The sequence below is a fragment of the Dipteris shenzhenensis genome, chromosome 33 (genome assembly GCF_047967505.1).
Source record: "Dipteris shenzhenensis isolate YYH24624 ecotype China chromosome 33, Dip_SZ_1.0, whole genome shotgun sequence".
In the NCBI taxonomy this organism is placed as follows: domain Eukaryota; kingdom Viridiplantae; phylum Streptophyta; class Polypodiopsida; order Gleicheniales; family Dipteridaceae; genus Dipteris; species Dipteris shenzhenensis.
Genome location: NC_141628.1, coordinates 31,652,666 through 31,678,358, shown reverse-complemented (window position 1 = coordinate 31,678,358; position 25,693 = coordinate 31,652,666). Strand labels below are relative to the sequence as shown.

The 25,693-nt window shown below is 45.3% G+C and overlaps 1 protein-coding gene across 1 annotated transcript; it reads right to left on the bottom strand.

Moving 5' to 3' along the window:
* Positions 1 to 501: 501 nt before the first annotated feature.
* LOC147879971 (isopentenyl-diphosphate delta-isomerase) lies at positions 502 to 24,565 on the bottom strand. The gene is made up of 6 exons (XM_087372171.1): positions 24,066 to 24,565; positions 22,825 to 23,164; positions 16,707 to 16,791; positions 1,636 to 1,722; positions 1,204 to 1,479; positions 502 to 1,077 (listed from the first exon to the last, which is right to left on the bottom strand). The coding sequence occupies exons 1-6, from the start codon at positions 24,236 to 24,238 to the stop codon at positions 980 to 982; spliced, it is 1,059 nt and encodes a 352-aa protein (XP_087228297.1). The 5' UTR covers positions 24,239 to 24,565; the 3' UTR covers positions 502 to 979.
* Positions 24,566 to 25,693: the final 1,128 nt, after the last annotated feature.

Below are 25,693 nucleotides of genomic sequence, written 5' to 3'. Positions count from 1 at the left end.
AGGAGAAATCAAGCTTCACCAGTTGCAATTGTAGTAATGGCACGGGAGTCCTTAATCAACAATAGGCAGGCCTGTAAGGGTAAGTAGGAGGTAAACCATCTAACAATTAGCTGTGTGGACATAACAAGACCCTATAGTTCAAGTTGTTTGTGTGAGTGAGGTGTAATTATTGGGAGAAGTAACACTTCGCCAGTTACAAAGGTAGTAATGGCACGGGACATTCATCAACAATAGGCAGGCCTGTAAGGGTAAATTAGAGGTAAAGCGTGTAGCCATTAGCTGTGTGGACATAACAAGACCCTACGATTTTTCTGCGGATGCTTATGGGCTTCCTAGGAGCTATTGGAGGATTTGTTGTGGTGGGTATATGCAATCACAATACCTCCCTTTCTGACAGGAGGAGGCACATGAGCGCTATTTCAATGCCCAGCAAGGTAAATGAAATAACAAATTCTCTGCTATTTCATAATCTATTAGTGGCACACAGTCAGGACAAACTCGCACAGTTTCAAGGTCATCTAATAGCCAGCAGAAGCAAATCAATATTGGCAATGCACTGCCTGCATAAGAACCAGAAACAGATAAGGCGTACAAAGAACAAGAGAGGGGAAAACTCCCCCACTTCAACCCTTGGAGTTTAATTAGCCTCATTTACTTCCTTGAAACCACCTATGGAAACAGAGTCCAAGAAAATAGGACTTCGTCCATCTCTTGCAAGTCCATTCTTCCATGTCCTTTCCATCCTTGTCACCTATTCTGCAGTTTTGTGGTAGTTCAAACCAACCCAAAAATCTTATTTTAAAATGTAAAAGAGGAAAAGGGAAGAAAGAAAGAAGAGTAATGAATGTATCTCCAGCTCAAATAGGACATTGCTCAATGCCCTAGAACTCGCACATCTGAATATGCCTCAGTTTAAACCTCAATTTAACCTTAACTTGGATCAAAGAGTTGCATATTTGCCACCAAATAATAGGGCTTCCTAATCTACTTCTGGAGGATTGAAGGTACCAAAGACGATCCATGAATCGATCCAGAAGCTCATCAGAAGAGCTCCAATGAACTCCCCTGCTGCACAACCTGTCAACAATAATAGAATACTGTCAAAGCATTTTGAACACGACGCTCGTCTCAAAAAACAGACAACAGGAGCTCATTACTAACCAAGCAGTACATTTTGACAAACAATGTGGGTGAGACGCATACCAATCCACTGTCCGGTGGAGGGTCTGATAAGTACAGCTCCAAGCCCTGCTCCAAGCGATGCAAATACAAGCGAGGCTCCACATTTTAATGTGTTTCCAACTATTTTTCGCCACAGCATTGCAAGCTCCTCTCTCTCTAAGCCTGTGACATCATCGTGATAACTAACTCCAGTGTTGTCTGACAGCTTCTTCCTTTTGCTGTACAAACTACGGACACAACTGTAGATGTCTAGGGCAAGTTGAACTAGCCAACTTGCAGCAACTGCAAGTGCATGGCCTGCAGAAAACCCAAATCTGTCTTAAAATTGAATAATGGAGATGGTGATGAAAGTGAAGAGACTATCAACTCCATAATCTAAATCCTTGAATGAAAAAATAGATCGATTGGGCAATCTTATCTTTAATCACAAATAGAGATGAGGAAATCATTAACCTCTGAGTGTTGTCTTCGTGACACCAATAAACAATTGAAATTTAGAGATATGTCTTCCCGCCTTTCTTTGTGAAGACTGTGAAAGATCTGCATGTATTAAATATTAAACTCAGTCTTGATACCAATTTAACACACTCAATAGCCTGCTGGCATGCGGTCTTTGACTTTAAGAACTAGCGCTATAAAAAAGGGAGGGGGAACTCAAGAACCCTACCTTATTTTAAAAACAATAATGTTAACGATCTTTGATTAAATCACGTGCCCTAGTTCCACCAAGAAATGCTCACGCCATAAATATGAAGCCTAGCTTTAGTACAGAAGAAGCAGCATAAAATGAGCTTGTTACTATCCAAATAGGACAGGCAACACTAAATTCTTTACCGCCAAAAATAAACAAACTACGTAACAGTACCATGTTATAAGAATGGGATTTTTTGTACAATAAAAGCCATATTTCCCACGAGTTGGAGAGACTTTACAATACAATGTGGTGCTTTCCATCCCCACTCTTACGAGATCACCATCTATCAGGTCAGTTGACAAGCCTGAAACATCTCCACTCATCCACAGGACTTCCTTATCCGTGAACTTCTACATTCACACATGTTTCCGGATACATAAGTTAGAGCACAAGTCAGTTGAAAGCCAGCGAGCTTTAGCACATGTGGCCACCAGGACCAGTTTAATTTTGAGTGTGTATGAGCAGCCAGCACAAGGCCTTGGTTTGGGTATTCCTACTCCTCAAAATAATAATGTGCAGTCCATAAATGTGGCTCAACCACCTCAGCCATATTTGAGGCAGCAACCTGAATATTTTGGTACAGATTCTATCTTTGATGCTATGTTGATTTCACCGCCAATTGGGCATAGAAAACAAGCCATGTATGACAATGTGGGAATGCAGCTAGGCATGCAAGCCACAGTATAAGCTCCCATGCCTAATGTTCAGCCAAGCATGGCTCTCCCTAGTGAAGGGAATGCTGCAAATATACAGCCATCTTTGGGACAGCCAATATCAAATGTATATAAAGAATTTAAGGATGGTGGTTCTCATGTCAAGTTTGATACATATAATGGAGTACAGGACAGGTACAAAGCCCTCACATTCCTTCAACAGTTTGATGCTGCATTTCTTAGGGGTTTGTTTACAGAAGCATCCAAGATGAGGAAGGTTGCCACATTTTTGAAAGGCAATGCACTTAAGTGGTACACCAACCTTATGCTTCATGGAGATGCACCTACTACTTGGCTGGAATTTAAGCAAGTGTTCTCTTCTACTTGGCTTACTCCAACTTTTGAAGTTGAAGTACTTTCACACTGGCATGACTTGTCATACAAACTTTGCAAGAATCTTGATGATTACACCAAGAGGTTTTGGGATGTTTTGCTGCCATTGAGCTCTTACAGGCATGTTTCTTTGAAAGAGCAAATAGAGAGTACTGTTGTGGATTGCCTAGTGAGCTACGTGATTATTGCATCAAAACCAAGGTGGGTTCTATGACTCAATTAATTGAGAATGCAAGGACAGCATATGCATGGATGCAGGAGAAGAATTTGGGCTTTATGGACAGCAAGAAAGAAGACAACAAACGGGCTGCCAAACACCAGGATAAGGACATCAAATCTGAAAATAAAAATTATGGCAAACGACCGTTTCAAAAGGGAGAAAAAGCCCAATTCAAAGCTGGTCAAAGGCGTGGACAGCCTAATAAACAGCCCCGTACCAAGTTATCTGATGAAGAGAAAAAGTCACTCATGAAGCAAAACAAATGTTTTATATGCAAAGGAGAGGGACACCGCTCTTATGATTGCCCATTCAAGAAAAGAGACAGGTCAGATGATGATAAGAATGGTGATAAACAGGCTGATCGGAAGGGCACAAAGCCTAAACCTTCTGCAGGACTTCTTCCAGATGTGATTGGGAGTTTGCCACATGCACATGATGAAGAGGAAATGAAAAAGACTGAGATGTGCAGAGCATGGGGAAAAATCAGAAATCAAAATTGTTTGTTTTTCTTTGATTCTGAAGCAAAGGCAAATTTCATAACTCCTGATATGGCAGGAAGGCTTGGCATCGAGCCTGAGGAAATGGGGCCATCCAGCATGTGTGATATGGCCAACCCTGAACTCAACACACCTGTCACTCCTATCATTGGCAAGTTGAGGATGCATATCCAGGGATATCAGGATGCAGAGGACTTCTACATTATGCCTTTGCCACAGTGTGATGCTTTGCTTGGGATGCCTTGGATGTACAGGGTGGGGGCTGATGTGCAGATGAGAAACAAGAAGATTTCTTTAACTCATAGAGGCAAAAATCATGTACTTGATGTAAAGTTGAAAGGGGAGTCCATCCCTGTAGTTTCAGCTTCTTGTATTTCCAATGTAATAAAGCGTCATATTTCAACGTACTTGATTTTTGTCCAAGAGGACAGCCAACCAGTTCAGGAAGGCTCTACTCTTTCTGCTTTAGATAGAGAAAGGGCTGCTTTTATTTCAGATTTTCAGGATTGTTTCTCAGATGCACTTCCTGAAGAATTACCTCCCAAGAGGCCCGAGGATCATCAAATTGATATAATTCCAAGAAGCTCACCGCCTGATATACCTCCCTATCGTGTCAGTAAGACACAACAGGAAGAGATAATGTCACAAGTGAAGGAACTCTTGGAAAAGGAATTAATACAGCCAAGTAATTCTCCTTACTGTTCCCCTGTGTTGCTTGTGCAAAAGAAGGATGGCAGTTGGAGAATGTGTATTGATTATAGGGCTTTGAATAAAGTCACAATTAAGAACCGTTTTCCAATTCCACGCATTGATGATATATTGGATCGATTGGAAGGTTCCTCAATGTTCAGTCGTATTGACCTTAAAAGTGGATACCATCAGATAAGGATACGGCCTGAAGATGTCTACAAGACTGCCTTCCGCACTTCATTTGGCTTATATGAGTTCCTTGTGATGCCTTTTGGTTTGACTAATGCACCTGCCACTTTCAATAGAATGATGGACAGAATTTTTAGAGCACACAGAAAGTTTGTGGGCACTTTCTTCGATGACATCATTGTGTTCTCTAAAAATGAGCAGGAGCACAGGAAACACCTCACTATTGTGTTTCAAGAGTTGAAAAGACACAAGCTATTAATAAACACCAAGAAAAGTGAGTTCTTTATGCATGAGATTCATTTTCTCGGTCATATAGTGTCAAAGGATGGAGTCAAGATGGATCCTGCAAAAGTTGAGGCCATAAGGAGTTGGCCAATTTTGAAAAATCTACATGAAGTCAGAAGCTTTCTTGGGTTGTGTTCATACTATCGGAGGTTTATAAAGTACTTTGCAGAAATTGCTTCTCCCTTGCATGCTTTACAAAAGAAAGCTGTACCGTTTCGGTGGGGACCAAAGGAAAATGCAGCTTTTGAAGAGCTGAAGCAAAAATTGTGTTCTAAATCTTGCCAGATCTTGCAAAACCCTTCGCTGTAACTTGTGATGCATGTGGGAACAGCATAGGAAGCACTTTGATGCAGGATGGCAGAGTGGTTGCATATGAGAGTAGAGTTCTCAAAGATGCTGAATTGTACTTGCAGACATACGAGAAGGAAAAGTTAGCAGTGATACATGCTTTGACCACATGGAAACATTACCTTCTTGGAGCTGATTTTTATGTGCAAACTGATCATCAGTCACTTAGATATTTTCTCACGCAAAGAAAATTATCTGAAAAGCACATGAGATGGGCTAACTTCCTCTCAATGTTTCATTTTCAAATTGTACATGTGCCGGGTAACAAAAATGTCGTGGCTGATGCACTTTCCAGGAAACCACAGCCTGAAGCAGTCTCCAAGAAACCCATTGTTTCAGCAGTGAGCATTGCTTACAACAATGTGTTAGATGTGATGAAAGATCAGTATGTTAATGATGCTGATTTTTCAACTATTTATGAACAGCTTTCTGATGGTCAAAGGCATGATCACTATATGTCGAAAGAGGGTTTCATTTTGATGCATGGACGACTCTGTGTCACTGATCAGATGCGACAGAAAGTCATAATGGAAAGTCATGCTCCTCCATATGCAGGACATAGGGGAATTACAGCAACAATTACAGCAGTGGAGCAATACTTTTATTGGCCATCTTTGAGGAAAGATGTGGAAGAATATGTGAGAACATGCATGGTTTGTCAGAAAGTAAAGTTTGACAGGCAGAAGGCACCTGGGTTGTTACACCCTTTGCCAATTCCGGATAGACCATGGCAAAGCATAGCTATGGATTTTGTGTTTGATCTTCCACGTACTCCTACGGGACATGATGGATTGTGGACAATAATTTGCAGGTTTAGCAAACAAGCCCACTTTGTGCCAGTAAGAAAGAAAATTACAGCAGATCAAATGGCCAAATTGTTTTTGCAGCATGTCTTCAAGTATCATGGGATGCCTGAATCCATAATCAGTGATAGAGATCCGAGGATGACCAGCCTCTTTTGGAGAGGACTGTTTGAAAATATGGGCACTACGCTGAATTTTTCGTCATCTTTTCACCCTCAGTCTGATGGACAATCGGAGCAGGAAAACTCTACCATCTTGGATATGTTTAAATGCTATGTCTCAGACCACAAAAGCAAATGGGAGCATTATTTGCCTTTGCTGGAATATGCTTACAATAATACGGTGCACACATCCACAGGTAAAGCACCTTTTGAAATAGTGGAAGGTGCCAGGAAGATACCTCCCATTTTGCATACAAAAGAGAAAATCTTCGAAGCTGATCGTTTTGTGGAAAGCCTTGAAGAGGCTTACAAGAAGATCAAATATGCCTTGCAAAGAAGTCAAGACAAGCAGAAAAGAGCAACAGATAAGCACCGCAAGGAATTGGTATTCACAGAAGGTGGTTGGGTTTTGCTGCGTTTTCAGAAGGCAAGGCTGAAAAATAAGAAAGGCAAGGAAAGGTTGTACACAAAGCTGAACATGCATTACTATGGTCCTTTCCAGGTTTCTGAAAAGATAAACGAGGTAGCTTGCAGGCTGAAGTTGCCTCCGCATTGGAAGATACATAACGCCTTTCATGTGAGCTTATTAAAGCAATATCATGGAGATATTCCCGAGGATATACCTGATGAGGTGCAGCCTGAAGTGGAAGAACAGGATGAACTTCTGGTCCCAGAGCAGATTCTGGCACACAGAGATAGAAAGCTCAAGGGTAAAGTTATATGTCGCTACTTGGTAAAATTTCAAAATTACCCATCACTTGATGCGAAATGGATGGAGGAAGGTGAACTGGCAGATTCACCTGGGATATTGCAGCTTTACCTTGATGCTTTCCAATTAGAGCCGACTACGGTCCGGGCTCCTACAGGTAGTTCAGCAGAGCGAGCGTCTGGAGCATTACCCGATGTTCGAGAGGGGGGTAGCACCTCCACTCCCTCTATACAGATGGGCTCACTGTGATTTCATGAGGTCGCTTGATGACACTGTATGTTTCATCCGAGATACTGAGCTGACAGTATTTCTGCTGTGAGACTTCATGATATTGATGCATCTTGACTATTGATCGCCGAGGATCACATAGATTTTGAGCAGTATATATGGATGGATGCATGCCTCTCCTAGCCATATTTTCAGTGTCTCTGTATACTATAGCTGCGGCTTTCTTGTATACTCTTTTATGCTATATTTCATGCTCGCTCCTGTGTTTTGGGACAGCAAACTGTGGTTTGCTGTTTCAAGAGAGGGGTATGTCACGGGGGCGTGAAATTCTAAGTACTTTAATGTACTACAAGACCGTGACAACTTTGGTTTTAAAAGTCCAAGCGTGGGCTTAATAATGTGTAATTAAACACGGCATGGTGCCTAGCACATAAGCGTAATTAATCCCTAGGCCCAAAGGCATTCCAAGGATTTAAAAGAGTGGTTGTTGGGAAATGATGATGTGGCATTTTTAATGGGCCCCCTAGAGGGCCATGTACCTTCAGTGGCCCCCCTAGAGTTCCAGGTGGCTCTAGTGCCTTCTACATGCTCCTTTGCCATTCCTGGACCTTCCTGGGCCTTCTAAACTTCACATGTGTGGTTTTCTCTCTCATCTTCTCCCTTTGTTGAGATTTTGGACTAGTTTTTTAGCCTCCTTCAGCTGAATTCCGTTTTTCTTCATAACTCCTCACCCGTTTGGATTCCTCGACTTCCGTTTGGCCCGATGGCTTCCCCTCTGCCTCCCCTTCGTAGTGATATGCTTTTCCCTCCGTGCGTTTGGTAGAACGGGCAGAGCTGAGCACTTCTTTTGCTGGTCGAATTTGCAAAAGTGGCTTTTTCTGGACCTTTTTTATTCTACCGCCTCCTGGGCCTCTCCTCTTGCAAAGCTACAGCTTTCTGTTGAATTTCGAGTGGTCCGACGCGCTGGTTCACTGGTTTTTCTTAGTTTTGGAGGACTTTCCGACGATGAAACTTCTCCAAAACCTTCTCAATGCATTCCTCTCTGAAGCACGCTTCTTTTGAGCCCAAGAACTCCCACTTCCTCGCGACAGAAGTGCTTCTTTTCGCATTTTTCAGTGGAATTCTTGCTGGTCGGCTCTTGTAAATACTCTTTCTTCATGCCTTTGCACTCCTCTTTGGCTGAGAATGCAATTGGGCATTGGCTACTATGTCCTCTTGGCGATTGAGGACTTGGTTCGAGTCTTCAAGGCTAGGTGAGTTGTGATTTTGCTACTGCAATTTCTTTTTGCCATAAGCTATTGGTTGGCCTCGTGTGCCGCCTCTTTCTTGGCTCACAGGTGCCCAGGCAGTGCTACATGAGTCATTCTTTGGTTGGGTACTTTGCTGATTTTATTTTGGAGCTTTGAAAAGCTTTGTGAATGCCATCTGGAAACCACTCAAAGAGAGTGCAGCTGGGGTGCAGTGTGATTGCATCTGGACAGCCAATGGAATTGCACTCGGAAAAGAGAATGCCTTTGGGTTGAGCCTATGGGTTAAGTGCACTTATGTGATGGTATTCTATGCTTGAAAGCCTTGCGAAGGCTTAGTGAATTGGGGCTGCGTGCTCAGTTGCAGGGAAGGTCTTCCAGATGCAACTTGTAATCATTTCACTGTGAAATATAAAGAAATACCGAAAGGGGCGCCACGGTGTTTGGGGCCAATCGGGTGCACTTGTCTATGTCTGTTGAGCGGGGGCATTCTAGCCTCCATCCCTTTTTCAGTGGTTTTGTTTGTGAGCAAATGGGTAAATGCCAAATGGTGATCATACAATGGTTAATGGTTGTGATATATGCTTTGTGAGCTGTAAATAAGTACTGAAGTGATTAAAGGTTTAGTTCCACTGCCCTCTGAGTGATTAGAGGCCGGTTTCATTGAACCCCTAGTTGGACCAGCTCAACTAGGGGGCTAGCTCAGCCAAGGGATAATAGGAGATATGGCCAGCAAAGAATGGCCTAGCCTACCCTCTTCAAAATCATCCGCTACTCCAGCATAGTTACCAAAAATGGCCGTTTTTGGCTTGGAAATGCAAACGCCGAAACGGAACCGCGTTTCTTCAAGAAATGCCGTTTCGTAGTCTTTTTTTTTTTTTTGGGGGGGGGGGGGGGGGGGGGGGGTGGGTGGGTGGGTGGTTGGGTGGCCCTCTTTTGATTAAACTGTTTTTGCCTTCTTTTGATTAAAACATTTTCGCCAATTCATCGCCTCCTATCGTCGTTTCCGCCGCCTCTCGTGTTGCTGCTCTCCATCCTGCTGCTTTCCAGCCTCTCCATCTTTGATTCTTGGGCCCTGGCTCCTGCAACCTACTCTCCTCTCCATCCCTCCATCCTGCAAGCTGGTAGTTGCTCTCCATCCTCAGCCTGCTCTCAGCTCTCCATCCCTCCACTACCTCTCCTCTCTTACCTTTCCTCCTTCTACCTCTCATCCTCCTCCGACTCCTTCTACCTCTCCAGCCTCTTTCTCACCTCTCCATCCACCCTCTCACCTCTCCATCCTCCCTCCCTCTCACCTTCAAATTGTTGTAACTTCAAACTAGTTAGAAGTTAGAAGTTAGAAGTTAGAACTTATGACACATGTTGATTGTTGAAGCATCATTCATGGATAATAGATGATACTAGATAGATCAATCATCATAGAAATTTAGAATCACAGAAGCATGCATGATGCTTCAAGTATACATAATTGTATTATGTATAAAAAATAATCTTTTACACATAAATTGTACCATATTGCCATTTCTTCCGTTTCGGTTTCAACGGGGGCCGGAAACTCCGTTTCCTCGATTTTTCCCGTTTCTGTTTATTCCGTTTCCGTTTCAGCTGGCAACTATATACTCCAACAACCTCCAATAGCAGAGCCCAGTACGCCACAGTTGCAGCCAGGACGCCTTGCCCGTATGCGCATATCTATGACTGAGGTGGTATTTTTGGCCGACCCATTATTGCGTATCAAGAACAGATTTGCTTCCTGCAGGATCAAGTGAGAGAGCTGAAGATGCAACTGGCGGATGCCATAGCTAGAATTCAAGTTTTGGAAGGACCCGGTAAGAAGGAAGTCATTGACGAGGTTGTAATGCTTCCCCCCCTACCCCCCAACTAGTCTCTATAGTCAAGAATCTAGTTCAAACAGTAGTGCAAACAGCCAAGCAAGAAGTGGTTGTGGAGTTTGATGCAAAGGTCAACAAAGCTGATATTTAGGAAGAGATTAAAGAATATACAGCTAGAAGGATAATGCTTTGAAAATCAGAATTGGGGGGTTTCTAGATGAATGGTATAAAGAAGAGGAACCATTCAGTGATACCTTTGCACATGTCAAAACAGCCGTGCCTACTATTGATTGGACAGCTAACGCAGATGACAATCTTGACAATCCTGATGATGATGGTGAAGCTCGAGCAGCAGTCCAGATCGGTAGGCGTAATGGTCATGCTATCGTTACATTCAACTGACGAGACCTACGTATAAAAGTAATACGACAATCTCATAAGCTGAAAGGGACTAAGATATGGATAGCCGAAGAACTCACAAGAGCTCAACTGAAGGATAAGGCAGAGGAATTAGCAAAGGTTCGGGCTGCGAGGAAGGACGGTAAATGGGCAGTCTATCGTGAAGGAGTAGCACTCATTAAAGAATTTAAATCAAAACCCAAAGACTCTCACTCTTAAACTGAAGTATGGCCAGCTATATCTACGTATGTTTTATCTAGATTATCACGTAGGTACTTTAAAATAAAATGGAGCTGCCTTGTGCCCTCCCTAAGCTGATGTACTAGTTGGTTTTCACGTTGTCCCATAGACCTCTTGGTCTCCCGTGGACGTTAATAGACTCTCTCTCTGTCTCTCTCTCTCTCTCATATACGGTTAGACCTCCTCCTTCTTCACACACTTCAGACTTGGGGGGGGGGGACCAGGAGTTTCCCACTAAGACCCATCTCTACTATGACCATTTCTTGAGAGTATTGGAGGATGGCCTCATCATCAGACCCCAGTATCTTGAGGACAGAGGAGTCTCACATGCACTGAGGATTGTGTTAGAAAATACCCAACAGAGGGTACACGCAGCGGAAGACTTATAGTAATGCCCAGGAGCTCACACAGTGTGCGGTGTGGGTGTGGAATCACAGACTTCTTTACTTATGTGCATACAATAGGTGTGCAAACTCATCAATAGACAATGAACCAACCAGATAGAGAAACCACCAAAATATATATTTCCGTCCACAACTATGGACACAATACAAGAGAGACACATCCAGAGTCCCACCAATGGTGTGGTCCTCTGATCTTACCACAAAGTCCTTCTCCTATCTGCTGGCTATCTCTAGACTCGAGTCCGCGTGCTCCACCTTGAGCGTAAGTAGACTTTCCGTCTAGATCCCTTCCACCTTGCTGTCTTTGCACCAGCCTAGGTGGGCAGCACCCTCAGCTAAGTCTGCAGCTTCTGTATGCTCTCTTCTCCTCCAATGATGAGGCCCAAGACAAGATCCCTGCTGCTCCTTTCTGATGGGGTTTTTCTGCTGCTCCAAGTGATGTGAAATGAGGCCCAGGGCCTCTCCTTTTATAGGCCCCAAGGGGGCTGGCAAAAAACCGACCAGCCTGTTACAGACTGGCCGACCAGTCTGTGGCTGGTCCAGCCCTAAAAGGGCACACCCCCCAGGGCTTTTGGCCCAAACTTTCAGGGTCCTTTGGCCCTCCATTCAAGGCAGGTATCCAGCCTATAAAAGGCCTGCCTCCTGCCCACTGACAGCCACATTTCCTGCTGCATATCTGGGCCTGCACATCCTGCCATATCTGTGCCTCTGCCAGGCCCTCTTCCCAGCCACGTGTCCTGCGCCGTACACTGCTGATGTCATCGCGCCCTGCCAGGTCAGATCTAGGGCTTGCTGTCCCCGCCTTCTGCTCCTTCCACAAGTTCCGTCCTTTGCAGCCTTCTTCTCTTGTGAGGTGCTGCCCATGTGGCAGCCCCCTCTCTCTTCCTTCTCTCTTGGGCACATCCTGCCCTAGGTCTCCCTCCCCCACGCTCTCCTCATTTGGGGGCTTACAGATGGGGAGGTGACGTTTCCAACACCCCCTCTCACCGACACATCTCGGCCCAATGCCAACACGTCGATGAAAATGCTCCAGTAACTTCCTAGTCGTAGTCCTCTGGAACTCTTCGATGTCGAAATCTTTTCCTGGCTTTTCATCCAGTGGCTCCTGCTCCACCAGGTCCGGTTCCGCTTCCGCACACCATCCTGGTACACGGGTCCATCTTTGGTAGCACCTCCTGGTACCACCTCCTTCAGTCACGTTCCAGCCTCTGAACTCGAGCAATCCAGCCGTCACGATCTTCCAGTCGTCCCCCTCATAATGAGTGAACAACCTAGAGTCTTCCAGACACCATGCTCTGAGGGTCTGTTTCAACCCGTCCTTCTTTTGGCAAGGTCTGCAACCAATGAATATTTCCAGATAACCTGGACCATGAACTCTCGCTGAGTTCTCAAGCAGGTACTCTTCTGGCTTCAGTACTCTTTGTCCATCACTTTCTAGCAATCTGCGTCTAAGATTTGAAGAAGCACCAATACTTCCCCTTCTGCCTTCGAAGAAGGCCAATTCCTTCCAATCTCTTATCACCTGAGACAAATGAAGAGCAGAGTCTCTCCACAGCATGCTATAAAGGCTCAAATGCAGAATATCAAATACATACCAGACTGTTGTACTGCCTGAATGTTCGCTCTGAAAGCAAACTCTCATTAAGGCACCCACCAAGCGCTTGTGTAATCCTGTACTGTCCCCTCCTGAACTCCAGCATCCATCTGACCATGAGACCCCAGGGCCTTCCATGGAATCCACCCTCGTATCAGTGTCAACAGCCACACACCTGGAAGGTACCAAGCGCTCCATGCTGTCCTTCACCTTCACAAAAGCATCTGACTCCTCGTCGACCCACATCTCTATGTCAGACATCCTTACTGTGATTTCTGAATCAACATATCTGACCTCGGTAACACTCGGTGATGTCACCAGGAATAGCTCTTCGATTACCACATTTGCTTTGGCCTTTCCCTCTGAATCTGAGTCAGACTCCTTGTTTTTCAGATCCGCCTTTTCCTGCAGTCCTTTGCAAAATGTCCGGGCGTATCACAATAGAAACATTTCTCCTTGTGCTTTCTCTTCGAAGTCCCCTCGTCGTCAGAGTCGTCTTTATTGGACTTGCCACTATTAGGCTTGCCCTTTCCTTTGCCAGCGGAATCCTTCACCAGCATCGCCTTGTCATCTTTATCCTCGCTATAGAGCTTCTCCCGACTTCCTCCTGTAGCAGTAATGGACACAACTCCTCAAACGTCAGCGGTTTGGTCCTCTGTCCTGCTGTCACAGCCGTAACAAAGCTCTTGAAACTCTGAGGCAGTCTCCTCAGTACCATCAAGGCCAGATGGCATGAGTCTGTCTTCTGACCAATTGCTGCCAGCTGATCCCTCACCACCTTGACCTTCGTCAAATGGTTATGTACCGTATCTCCTTCTTCCATATCAAGATTGCAGAGTTGATGCTGAAGAAGCACGATCCGGGAGGTGTTGTCTGTTTCGTACAGATCTTTCAGGGTTACTGACGTCTCGGCCAGTTGGATATGCGGAAGAACGGAGTCCGCCGTAGTCCCTATGATTATTGCCAGGGCATGGGCATCTCTTTCTTCCCAAGCTTCAAGCTCCTCTCTGTCTACTGCCATGAGTACCTCCCCTTTACTGTCCACCATGTCCTCCGGCTTTGACTCCTCTCCCGTGGTCAGTTTCCACAACTTCCGAGCCACTAAATGACTCCGGATCTTCACTTTCCAGATCGGGTAATTAGTCCCGTCCAGGTTCCCAGACTCTCCAAAATTAGGGATAGTGAAAGAGAGAAAACTGGGGGAGGAGGAAGGGAAAGCAAGGGCTGAAGAGGCTGTGGAGGTCGACATCTCTGCTGTTTATACCACACAGCAAAGTCAACCAAACTCAATTTCAATAAACCAGAACTCTGAACGCACCTGACTGAACCTGAGTCACCCTCCTTCTCGCAAGGGCACAATCCTCCAGTCGTGGAAGTCGATTCCCTAGAGCTTCCGAATCAGGGTCGTCCTTCAGCAAGGTCCCTGCCTTCAGGCTCCCACACCTGTGAGCCTCCTACTTGGGCTCTGATACCATGTTAGAAAATACCCAACAGAGGGTACACGCAGCGGAAGACTTATAGTAATGCCCAGGAGGTCACACAGTGTGCGGTGTGGGTGTGGAATCACAGACTTCTTTACTTATGTGCATACAATAGGTGTGCAAACTCATCAATAGACAATGAACCAACCAGATAGAGAAACCACCAAAATATATATTTCCGTCCACAACTATGGACACAATACAAGAGAGACACATCCAGAGTCCCACCAATGGTGTGGTCCTCTGATCTTACCACAAAGTCCTTCTCCTATCTACTGGCTATCTCTAGACTCGAGTCCGCGTGCTCCACCTCGAGCGTAAGTAGACTTTCCGTCTAGATCCCTTCCACCTTGCTGTCTTTGCACCAGCCTAGGTGGGCAGCACCCTCAGCTAAGTCTGCAGCTACTGTATGCTCTCTTCTCCTCCAATGATGAGGCCCAAGACAAGATCCCTGCTGCTCCTTTCTGATGGGGTTTTTCTGCTGCTCCAAGTGATGTGAAATGAGGCCCAGGGCCTCTCCTTTTATAGGCCCCAAGGGGGCTGGCAAAAAACCGACCAGCCTGTTACAGACTGGCCGACCAGTCTGTGGCTGGTCCAGCCCTAAAAGGGCACACCCCCCAGGGCTTTTGGCCCAAACTTTCAGGGTCCTTTGGCCCTCCATTCAAGGCAGGTATCCAGCCTATAAAAGGCCTGCCTCCTGCCCACTGACAGCCACATTTCCTGCTGCATATCTGGGCCTGCACATCCTGCCATATCTGTGCCTCTGCCAGGCCCTCTTCCCAGCCACGTGTCCTGCACCGTACACTGCTGATGTCATCGCGCCCTGCCAGGTCAGATCTAGGGCTTGCTGTCCCCGCCTTCTGCTCCTTCCACAGGTTCCGTCCTTTGCATCCTTCTTCTCTTGTGAGGTGCTGCCCATGTGGCAGCCCCCTCTCTCTTTCTTTTCTCTTGGGCACATCCTGCCCTAGGTCTCCCTCCCCCACGCTCTCCTCATTTGGGGGCTTACAGATGGGGAGGTGACCTTTCCAACAGATTGCCATTGGACAAATGCGAGTCTCCTCCCATCAGCTGAGGATTGAGGCAGGGAGAGCTGCAGGCATACCCAGAGAGCAGCATACTTGTATGGTATGCACAATGAGTCGGGTCGAGATCGAGGAGCACTTTCTTTGTATGTGTCCCGCCTACTACGAGATCCAAGGGCGCTACCATTTCCTTTTTCAGGAGGGACACGGGTTTGGCCCACTCTCACGACTGATCAACTCCCAGGATCAGGTCTGTATTGGGCTCTACCTAATGGAGATGCGGAGACACACAGAGACACTACTGCGACGGATCAGAGAGCAGCAAGCTGCGACCACCACGTCACAAGACATTGAGGTGGATCGAGCACAGAGGCAGGTCACCGACTTCTATGCATTTGAGTCAGCTCCATGGCACTCGGGAGTAGAGGAGGAGGAGCTAGCTGACATGAGAGATAGATGGGTCAGTAGAGGGAGTTGACACGACACCACTACTGGACGAGGGACACGGGGATCTCACATGCGACAAAAGACCAGAGCACACACGATTGAGGTTCGACCTATCTCAGCTCTCCTCAGAGGCGACCGACAGAGACGTGGCATTACACTTGACATAGCCCATCGGATCCAAAGATCGAGGAGACCCCACCCCCCACCACAACGCCAAACAGCTCGACACATGCAGATACATGAGCTCTTTGTGTCACACCAGAGCGCTATCATGGAGCCTGGACAGTGGATACATGGAGCCAGATCATGTTCTTGGAGCATTAGCCTTGAGCGCCTGACATGCCTCACTCATGTTACACACTATTTGGCTTTTCTGGCCTGACTTGATATGATGTACTACATTAGTATTTCAGTTTGTGTTTTCTAGTACTCAGCGAGGACCTTAGCGAGCCAATCGCCCCAGCCCACAGTGGCTTGTATGAGTTTACTTTGTTTCCGCACTTTTGTTCCATAGGCCCACGATGACTTCCACGGACGTTAATATATCTTTCTTTTCTTTCTTTCTTTCTTGTGTGTGTGTTTCTGCGTAGAGACCACAAAAAAGGAAGGGGGAGGGGGGAGTTGTTTGTGTTATCTATGTATTTATCTACCCAAGAACGTGCCCAAGGAAAATGCACAAACTGATGACAATGTGATAGTTACTCTCACATAAAAATTATGAACTCCATGACACATAACACAGACAAGCTAGTATGAGATCCCCCCATATATATGCATGTACATATGTGAGCCTTACAATACATATATTCTGTGTGTCTATATTCAAGTTTCATTCTATCCTAGTGGGGTCTTTCGACCACCAAGGACCTAAGAGCACCCAAAAACATGTTTTCTGCAAAATGGTGTCCATTCCCTGTGCTTTTATGATAGTAACTAAGATCTTCCAAATACCTATCGTTTTGCATGTAAAAGATTCTGCTTAAAATACCTTTGAGCAGCTTCCATGACATTCTCTTTGAAACACATTGCACCACTATGCGTTCCAGCAACCGCCTAGTGGTAATGACAGTAACCTGTAAAAAAGAATTCAATAAAATAAGGATCCTAAAAATAAAGAAAGGACAGTTGTTACAAGCTCAGCCTTCAGCAGACAAGGAGGATATGCTAAAAGTGCATTACGAAGCTGACCAAAATGCCCTTTAATTTCATCATCAAATTAAAATAGCATGCAAGTGGAAGAGGAAAGATATGAAAGCTATTTACTGATGCTGAGGAATTCCAGAAAAGACAAAACAATACAGCTGGAATTGAAAGCATGAATTCTGCAAACAGACAAAAAAGATGCCCTGATTGGAACAACCCCCTAGAGCTTGCTATGAAAACACCTGAATAACTTCACCTCATCCTTTAGACCCCTGCAACTCATTGTCTAGTTTATAGGTAGGGAGGACAGAAAGCCTCCATCATTGTGGAGTTCTTGGCCCAGCCATGTGAGCTGGGTGGCTAAAGATATGGGGCTGGAGCAGCATTACAAATGGACAGGGCACAGCCACTTTATGGGACCACAAGAGGCCCTGAATCAGCCAACATGGGGCTGTGTACAAGCGCTTGGGGTCGGGTCACAGGGAGGCTGGAGGAAGGTCCGCCATGGGCCATAACGAAGGTTGGCACAGGGGTGGGTTGGCCCTAGATTACAAGTCAGCCCCTAAAAGGGGGCTGGTTGGCCAGCATGAAGGTTGGGGGGGAAGACTTCTTTTCCCTCCAGTATCTAAGAAGGTCCTAGGCCTCATTGTTAGAAATTACCCAACAGACGGTACGCACAGCAGAAGACTGATAGTAATGCCCAGGAGCTCACACAGTGTGCGTGTGGGGTGTGGAATCACAAACTTCTTAAACTTGTGTTTGTAGTAATATGGTAAACCAAGCAACCACCATAGCTTGTTGCTCATCAGCATGAACTATTTCTCCGAGTGCCTATTCACTCATTCCTATGATACTACTCAATCCACTTACTTATTTCACTTTTTCTTGTAGGATTTTCCCAAACAAGACCGCCAAATACCACAAAGTAGGACAGGATACAATACCAAAAAGGTTCTCCTACTAGATGTCAAGCACTTCTAGATCTCTGAGCCCGCATGCTCCACCTCGAGCAAATGTAGACTCTCTATCTAGAGTGATCCTCTCCACCTTGCTGTCTGGAACCTCAGCCTAGGTGGGCAGCCCTTCTCAACTTAATCTGCAGCTTCTCTGTACCTCCTTCACCTCCTGGATATAGGCCCAAGGTAGGTCTAGTGCTGCTCCTATCTGTTGGCTGAAGTGCTGCTCCAGAAGATGCTCACAACACCTTGCTGCCCTAGAAGACAGCCAAGGTCCAGCCTCTAGGGAACTCAGTCTGCAGCACACCTTCCACTCTCCTTCACCCCCAGTGTGAGGCCCAAGGAAGTGTCTTCTACCAGCTCCTGTCTGATCCTTTCCTGCTGGATAGTTGGATGTTTGCATGAGGCATAATGGCCTCCTTTTATAGGCCCAAGGCCCTTCCCAAAAACTGACCTTTTAGGGTCTGTTTGGGCCGACCTTGGTCTGTAGGAATATATGCTGTAGACAGCCCCTTTTAGGGCCCTCCTAGGGCCTTTGGCCCGCACTCCAAGGGCTTTAGCCCTCCTTCCAAGGTAGGGTCCCAGCCCCTTCTATCTGCCTATATAAGGCTTGGTTGGCTGGCTCCAACCAGCCCAACCAGGATGGCCAACCCTGCTGCTGGTACACCCGCCTCTGCTGCACCCCTTTCTGGCACCCTGTACTGCCCACACGTGTGCTCTTTTTCTGTGCCACATGCCGCCTGTCTGCCCTCCTGTGCGCCTCTGTAAGGGGCCTGTTCCAGCCCGTACACACAGTCCTTAAGGCGCCTCTGCCAAGCTGCTGTGCTGCCCCACATGGCAGCCCATGTGCTGCCCATGTGGCAGCCCCTTTAGCCCTTTCCCTGTGAGGTGCTGCCCATGTGGCAGCCCCCTCTCCACCATGAGTCTTTTGGGCACTCCCTCCCCCATGCTCTCCTCATATGGGGGCTTACAAATGGGGAGGTGACCTTTCCAACACTCATTGTAGGCATCCACCAGCAGCCTCCCTTGAGCCGCAAAAGTCCCCATACACATACAGTGGGCAGGAGTTTGAAGCTGTAGGAGGGCAGCATATGTGGACCTGAACAGCAGTTGGCTGCAGGTGTTAGGTGCGGTGAGAGTTACTTTTACGCTATCCTTGTGGATAATTGAAACTTAACTTAATATATACTACACTTTTGGGTGTCTAATTGACTCTAGACTTGTGTGTGTTCCGGTTTACTTATGTGCACATATGTTGGTGTGTGACCTAAAGGGAAGCATGGTCCATGGGTTACCAATCATTCCTCAAGGAGCAGATGCTTGCTAGGTCTCTATCCAATCTCCTCTTGAACTAGAGTCTTTGGAGAGTAGGCCCGGGGACTCTCACCATGGGCTGCTCTCCTATAAATAAGTCTGTGATCTCTTGCTATTGGGGTCCATGTCCAGCATCGAGCCGCATGAGCCTCGATCAGAATCTCATGACCTCTTGTACAAACAGTGCGGCAAGTCGCTAATCGTGCAATCAATCACCTGGCTCATACATCCAACTACCCACCAGTAAACACGCAATGGTACCACCCAAGAATATTCTAATATCCAGGACATCTCAACAGTACAGGCTCTTCCATTTCCACCGCATGCATGTCACAAAGGGTGCATAGTCTCAACTTAATATATACTACACTTTTGGGTGTCTAATTGACTCTAGACTTGTGTGTGTTCCAGTTTACTTGTGTGCACATATGTTGGTGTGTGACCTAAAGGTAAGCATGGTCCATGGGTTACCAATCATTCCTCAGGGAGCAGATGCTTGCTAGGTCTGTGTCCAATCTCCTCTTGAACTGGAGTCTTTGGAGAGTAGGCCCGGGGACTCTCACCATGGGCTGCTCTCCTATAAATAAGTATGTAATCTCTTGCTATTGGGGTCCATGTCCAGCATCGAGCCGCATGAGCCTCGATCAAAATCTCGTGACCTCTTGTACAAACAGTGCGGCAAGTCACTAATCGTGCAATCAATCACCTGGCTCATACATCCAAGTACCCACCAGTAAACACGCAATGGTACCACCCTCGAATATTCTAATAACCAGGACATCTCAACAATATAGGCTCTTCCATTTCCACCTCATGCATGTCACAAAGGGTGCATAGTCTCAACTCTCTACAGTGTCCTAGTGTCCTGTGACTACAATCCCACCTCTATTGAGATGACAATTCATAGATCTGACCCATGACAATTCACACCACATGGGTGAGGTGGATCTATAGGTATGTCGGTGCCTAAATGAAGACATCCTTGCTCTATGTGCGTGCGCGCGCGTGAGAGAGAGAAAGATAGAAAGAAAGTTTATTAACGTATATGAAAGACCAAAGGGTCTATAAGACTAAAAAGAAACCAAATACAATGAAACCTAAGGCACCCCTACCCAAGGCTAATGCCTGTGACAAGAAAAAATAGTACATCGTGCTATAGCTGCAAGGGAAACCCACAAATGGCGAGCAAACGCCAAGGAGAATCACAAAGAGAGAGAGAGAGAGAGAGAGAGAGAGAGAGAGAGAGAGAGAGAAGAAATCCAAAAAGCAATGAAACAAAACTAAAACCCAAACAAAACCCAAAAAGAGCAAGGGACGAGGGGACAAACGAAAGGAGAGTGTTTAGGAGGGATAGCAAAGTTAAAAATAGAAATTCTCATCGATAGCAAAGCATAAGCTATCATTTAGAGTTCACAAGAATCCATTCTATTGGATAAACCTGGTGCTTACAAAGCTATAAAATCCACCCAAAGGAAAAGAAGGGGGGAGAAGAATTGAGAGAAAAAAGGGGCACAAGGCGCCAAAAAAGGCTTAAGAGCCCATCTAGAAATGCATCATGTAATCAACCTCCTCTATAGGGCTCTAGCACATACATACATACATACATACATACATACATGCATACATACATACATACATACATACATACATACATACATACATACATACATACATATATATATATATATATATATATGAGAATGAGAATTCAAAGGATTTGGAAGAGGGAAGGTGATGGGGGTGAGCAGGATGATATCAAAGCAATACACAACCTAAGGCCGGATAACATCCAAAATCAATACAAACCTACAAAGAGAAGTGGGCTTAAAGAAGATGGCGTTCAATGATCCTAAGCATATCCAAGCTAAAATCACCAAGATATAGCAACATCAACCAACAATAGAGCAAGTTTTCTTCAAATTTTTTCTTGAATTATAGTCCTTATGTTTGAGGTCGATGCTCCACCCTCTATTACCCTTCCCTGTGGCTCACCTATAAGGCCCCCAAATGCGGAGAATAGATGAATATTGTAAAGATGAGATGCAAAGGCACGTGCATGTAACCATCCATCATCATAATGAGATGGGCCGCATGTTCAGGACAGCATATGGCTTTACATGATGGCACACAGCCACTCGAGGTGATGGCATGGCAGCTTGGCCACATGGACAGAACCCAAGGTGATGGCGTGGCCCTCACAAGATGTGGCAGATGGTACAAAGAAAAGGAACTTCTATTAATGCTTGAAATAACAAACATACAAATCAGCAAGACCAAAAGGTGCTGACCATGGGGAATAAAGAAGACCAGTAGTCGCCAAAAGAAACCAGCCTGTTTCCTGAGAACCCAGCTCACTGCCTAGAGAATCTCTAGAACAAGGACTAACAACCAAGGGGGAAGACTATACAACCAGCAAATACCTCTCGCGGTGAGGATATAGAAAATGTCTGCTCGCCATGCCTTGCAGAAACACTCCCACCTTTCAATGATCACTCTCCCAAATGGCGCACAAATACTATCCTGCCAGATGGCCACAAGAGTGGCCGAGGGCTGGTTGAAGCGAACCAACCAGGGCAGGTTATGGGCAGACAAAAGGGCTGGGACCCTGCATACAAGGAGAGCTGCAAAATGGGCATTGCCCTGCCCTTAAATAGGGCTGCGCTGGCTGGTCAGCCAGCACACAGCCCTAAAATGTGTCCCCACAGCCCCATAAAAAGGGGGTTGGTGGGTCAGTTGGAGGACAGGTGCTGAAATCTGGACAGATAGTCAACATATGCTCGAGGTGGAGCACGCGGGCTCAAAGATCTAGAGGTACCCGGCAGATAGTAGGAGAACCTTTTGGTAAGATCAGAGGACCACATCCTGGTGGGACTGTGGATCTATCTTTTGTATTGTGTCCATAGCTTTGGACAGAAATATATTCTTTTGGTGGATTTTGTCACCATTTGGGACTTCTCCTAAAAAAATAAAGGGTAACCTTTATTAGAATTGACTCTGGTCAAAGAATGGTGAAGTTGGTTAACCATGAATAAGCTTGCCTTTTGCCTTGCATTGGTAAAAAGAGAACTATGGGGACGCCCACAAGCGACTAGAAATAGTACAAGAACTAGAATGCATGCATTAGACTAACCTTTAATGGGTTAAAAGCGTTGGTATTTGTTTGTGGCAATGTGTAGGACCACGAGGAGTGCAAAAGGGCCCTAGAATTAAGGGAAAAGTGTAGAAAGCAGGTCCTACACCAAGTGGGTGCCTACTTTATGGAGGACCCCACAAGGCCAAATCAGCAAGAAACTTCCAAGAACGTATCCATCCATCCATTGTTTGTCTTCAGCTTTGCGAACTAAACTTGTGAATAGTTGTGCAATGATACGTGTAAGGTGATTCTTTCATAATCTCAGGGAAATCCCCATTTTGCATATGGACTCAAATGTTTCTTGCTTGAAGTCCTCCCACCTCTCAGTAAAAGCACCATCTGAGTCTAGGTATATGCACTCAGTAATGTGAAAGCAATGTGTCCATATATCAAGAAGCAATGATAAAAAGTGTGTGCACATGCCACAGATGCATTTGTGCGCACGAGTCTGTGTCGTTAATTGGGCTTTGGGGTGGAAAGGGGGAATATGAATGCAGAAATATCACGTTTCTGACCCAAAAAAACTGTCATTACACAAAGAAAAAGGCCTGTAAACTTACTTCACGAAGTATTGTCTTTCCAGAGCCCTTTAAAGCAGTCTTATAATCAGCAGGCTGATTTGGTGGTGGCTCTTCTTCTTCTTCTTCTATCTCATCATCGTCCTCTGGCTTAAGTAGCAGGACATATGCCTCTAAGACTGGTTGGAAATTCAGTAATAATGCTCTTAAAGTTGTAGTAGCAAGGGCTTTAGGACCAAATGCTGAAAAAAAGGGTTTGAGAGTAACATCATAGGACTTGTTCGGGAACTCATTTGTGGCAATCCCACCAGCAGATGATGGTGAATCCCAACTTTCTGAATCAATGTGCTCCTGACAACGTGCTATATGTTCTAAGAAATCCCTGAAAAGCAGAGAACAGCAGATCAAGAGACTTGTTATATTTTGAAATACCCCTAGGAAATCGAACTTCTCCCCAGTGTTTGATTAAAAAGTACGTTACTTTCAATGGAGTTGAGCATTGCTGTCACTTGAAACTATCGTCCACAAGAAGAATAAAATGCTATAATTGCATGATTTATGTCCTTCAATTCATAAACTCGATGTCCTTTATATAATCGTGTATTTCAAAATGGAAACTAAACCTGCAAGGCGCTCTATGAAACCAGAAAACCCCCTTGTGTAAAACACTGAAGCAAGTCAGCAAGCATCTCCAAGACACACAAAATACAAGGTATAGTCACTCTGCCAAAAAATCTACCCTGGGTTAAAGACTGCTGTACAAAAGCCTTTATGAAATTGATATCATGGACCTATTGCAAAGGAAGACCATAGTTGCAAACAAACGTTCGCAAGGTGCAAACCTTTGCATCATGACACCTGCTGGTTTTTCCTGATTTGTCTAATATTCGTCTTGCTGCCTGCTAGTTACATTCAAGCATCATATACGCATCAGTAACACGGCAGCTAGGAACTAGACGATATGTAACTTTTAAGCGTTAGCTCTCAAATAATTATTGAAAAGCTCAGGACACCCCGGCAAAAAGCATTTTTTGGGTGCATACTGCAGGAGACCTGCTGCTAGTAAGCCGATGCATGCTCGATGAAGTCTTTACTAGGAGCAAAATTCACTTCAAACTAAAGGATGGAACCACCAAAACGTTTTGTTACGTGGAAGCGTACTAAGAAACATGAACCACACAAATTGTTCTGTAAGAGCCATCAGATCCAAAAGATTTTGGAGATTCACAGAGACCCTCGTTTCAACACTATAAGCAGAACCATTCCGAAAAGCAAAACCGTACCCGGAGAACCATTGCGAATTTAGTGTCGTGTAGCAGGGCAGTAAACCCACGATCGATGCCGCAGCCGTTGCAGCTGAAGCAGCACTCAATGATGCAAAAGAATGCAGGCTTTTCGATTGCAATGTGTAGCTTTTCTGGGAGAGTAATTCGAGAGCCAAAGCTAATCCCGCCATACTGAGCGCGAACCCAGTTCTGATTCTGCGATCAGAATCCGCGCACCGATTCAAACCGCCCAAATTTCGCAGGCAATCATCTGGGTAAGATGGAACGATCAGTGGCGGCTACTGAGGCAGGAGCTGGATCTGAGGAAGGCAAAGTGATGGAGAAGCTTTAGATAAACAAACTAAGGATCTCCGGAGAGACCAAAACTGGGATTTTCCAAAGACAGGATGGTTTGATTTGAGAGAGAAGCTCCATGAGCTTGAAAATCACAAAGCATGTTCGAATCCATGCCTCCTCTTTGGTGTGAATAGCTCCCCATTTCAAGGACCCCGTGTGAATACACCTCCCTTTGGCTTTCTAGCCCCCTCACTTGTTTGCCTGCCTTGGGTATCTATAGACTCGCCCGGACGTGCATGATTGCCCGCTCAGATGCATTCAATGCACCATCAGCGGCGGACAGTGTGTGTAAGCGCCCTTCCTAGCACATCCTTATTGACCTTTCTGGCCCTCCTATAAGGGTCTATGGAAATTGCACTGACCACGCCGATGCCCTCTTTTCCTTTGCTTTTCATCGAGCTGACCCACTTAGGAAAAAGTAGATAGCAAATAATTCCATGTTAAGAGTTAATTGTTCTTAAGCATTCATGTGGCATCTCAACGACTCTTGCTTTTCATTAAAAGCAAGTAGGGTCAAGCTCATCCAATTAAGAAATAATGCCATAAACAAGCAAAGCCATAGTGGTTTTGCACCTTTTTCTTTGTTTTTCTTTTTTTGAGGGATCGGAAGGGGGAAGCAAGGGAGACGGGGGGGGACAGCAACAACCCTTGGGGATTGTCCTTTGCTAACGTATAGCCACCTTTTAATCATGATCTAAGAGACCTTTGATTCATTATGAGAAATAATGTGCTTTCATCCAGTCTATTCTCATTCTAAACATGCAAGAGTGGGCTTCTAAACCCATGCTAAGCTCATCCCAAAGTAGTATGCGTGAAGTCTTTCACTTGAGTAACCTCGCTAACGATTTCTTGGTACACATTTACTTGTAGGACTTGCTCGCTCTTATCCTAATGGAGCATATTATGTTATTATAAAACCCCCTCCTACGGTCCCTCAATTTTAGCCACCACTTGGAAAATTTAATAAATCTATTATCTAGTTGAGGCACAAGGTCAATTGGCCCTCTCAAAGGGAGAATATTTTTATTAGAGATCCTCTTTAATGGACACAAAAATTCATACTGATTTTAAAATACCAAGCAAGGGATTTCATTTATAAGAATGATAGTACACATGCATGTCAATAAGAAAGTGTTCCAATGCTCAAATCCTTTAAAACGTGGGAGGTTATAAGGGTGTGAGGAAGAAGGTATTATGGATTTTTATCTTTTTGTCTTACATTTTTGTTGGAGCACCCACAAATACAACCACAAAAAAAAAGTCTAATGGGCACATATAAAGAGGAAATG

Excerpts from the sequence above, each read along its gene's own strand:
- LOC147879971 (XM_087372171.1), bottom strand. The coding sequence starts at position 24,238 with ATGGCGGGATTAGCTTTGGCTCTCGAATTACTCTCCCAGAAAAGCTAC. Across the intron at positions 16,792-22,824 it reads GAAAGACAATACTTCGTGAA|GTTACTGTCATTACCACTAG; the intron begins GTAAGTTTACAG and ends TCTTTTTTACAG. Across the intron at positions 1,480-1,635 it reads CACGAAGACAACACTCAGAG|GCCATGCACTTGCAGTTGCT; the intron begins GTTAATGATTTC and ends GGTTTTCTGCAG.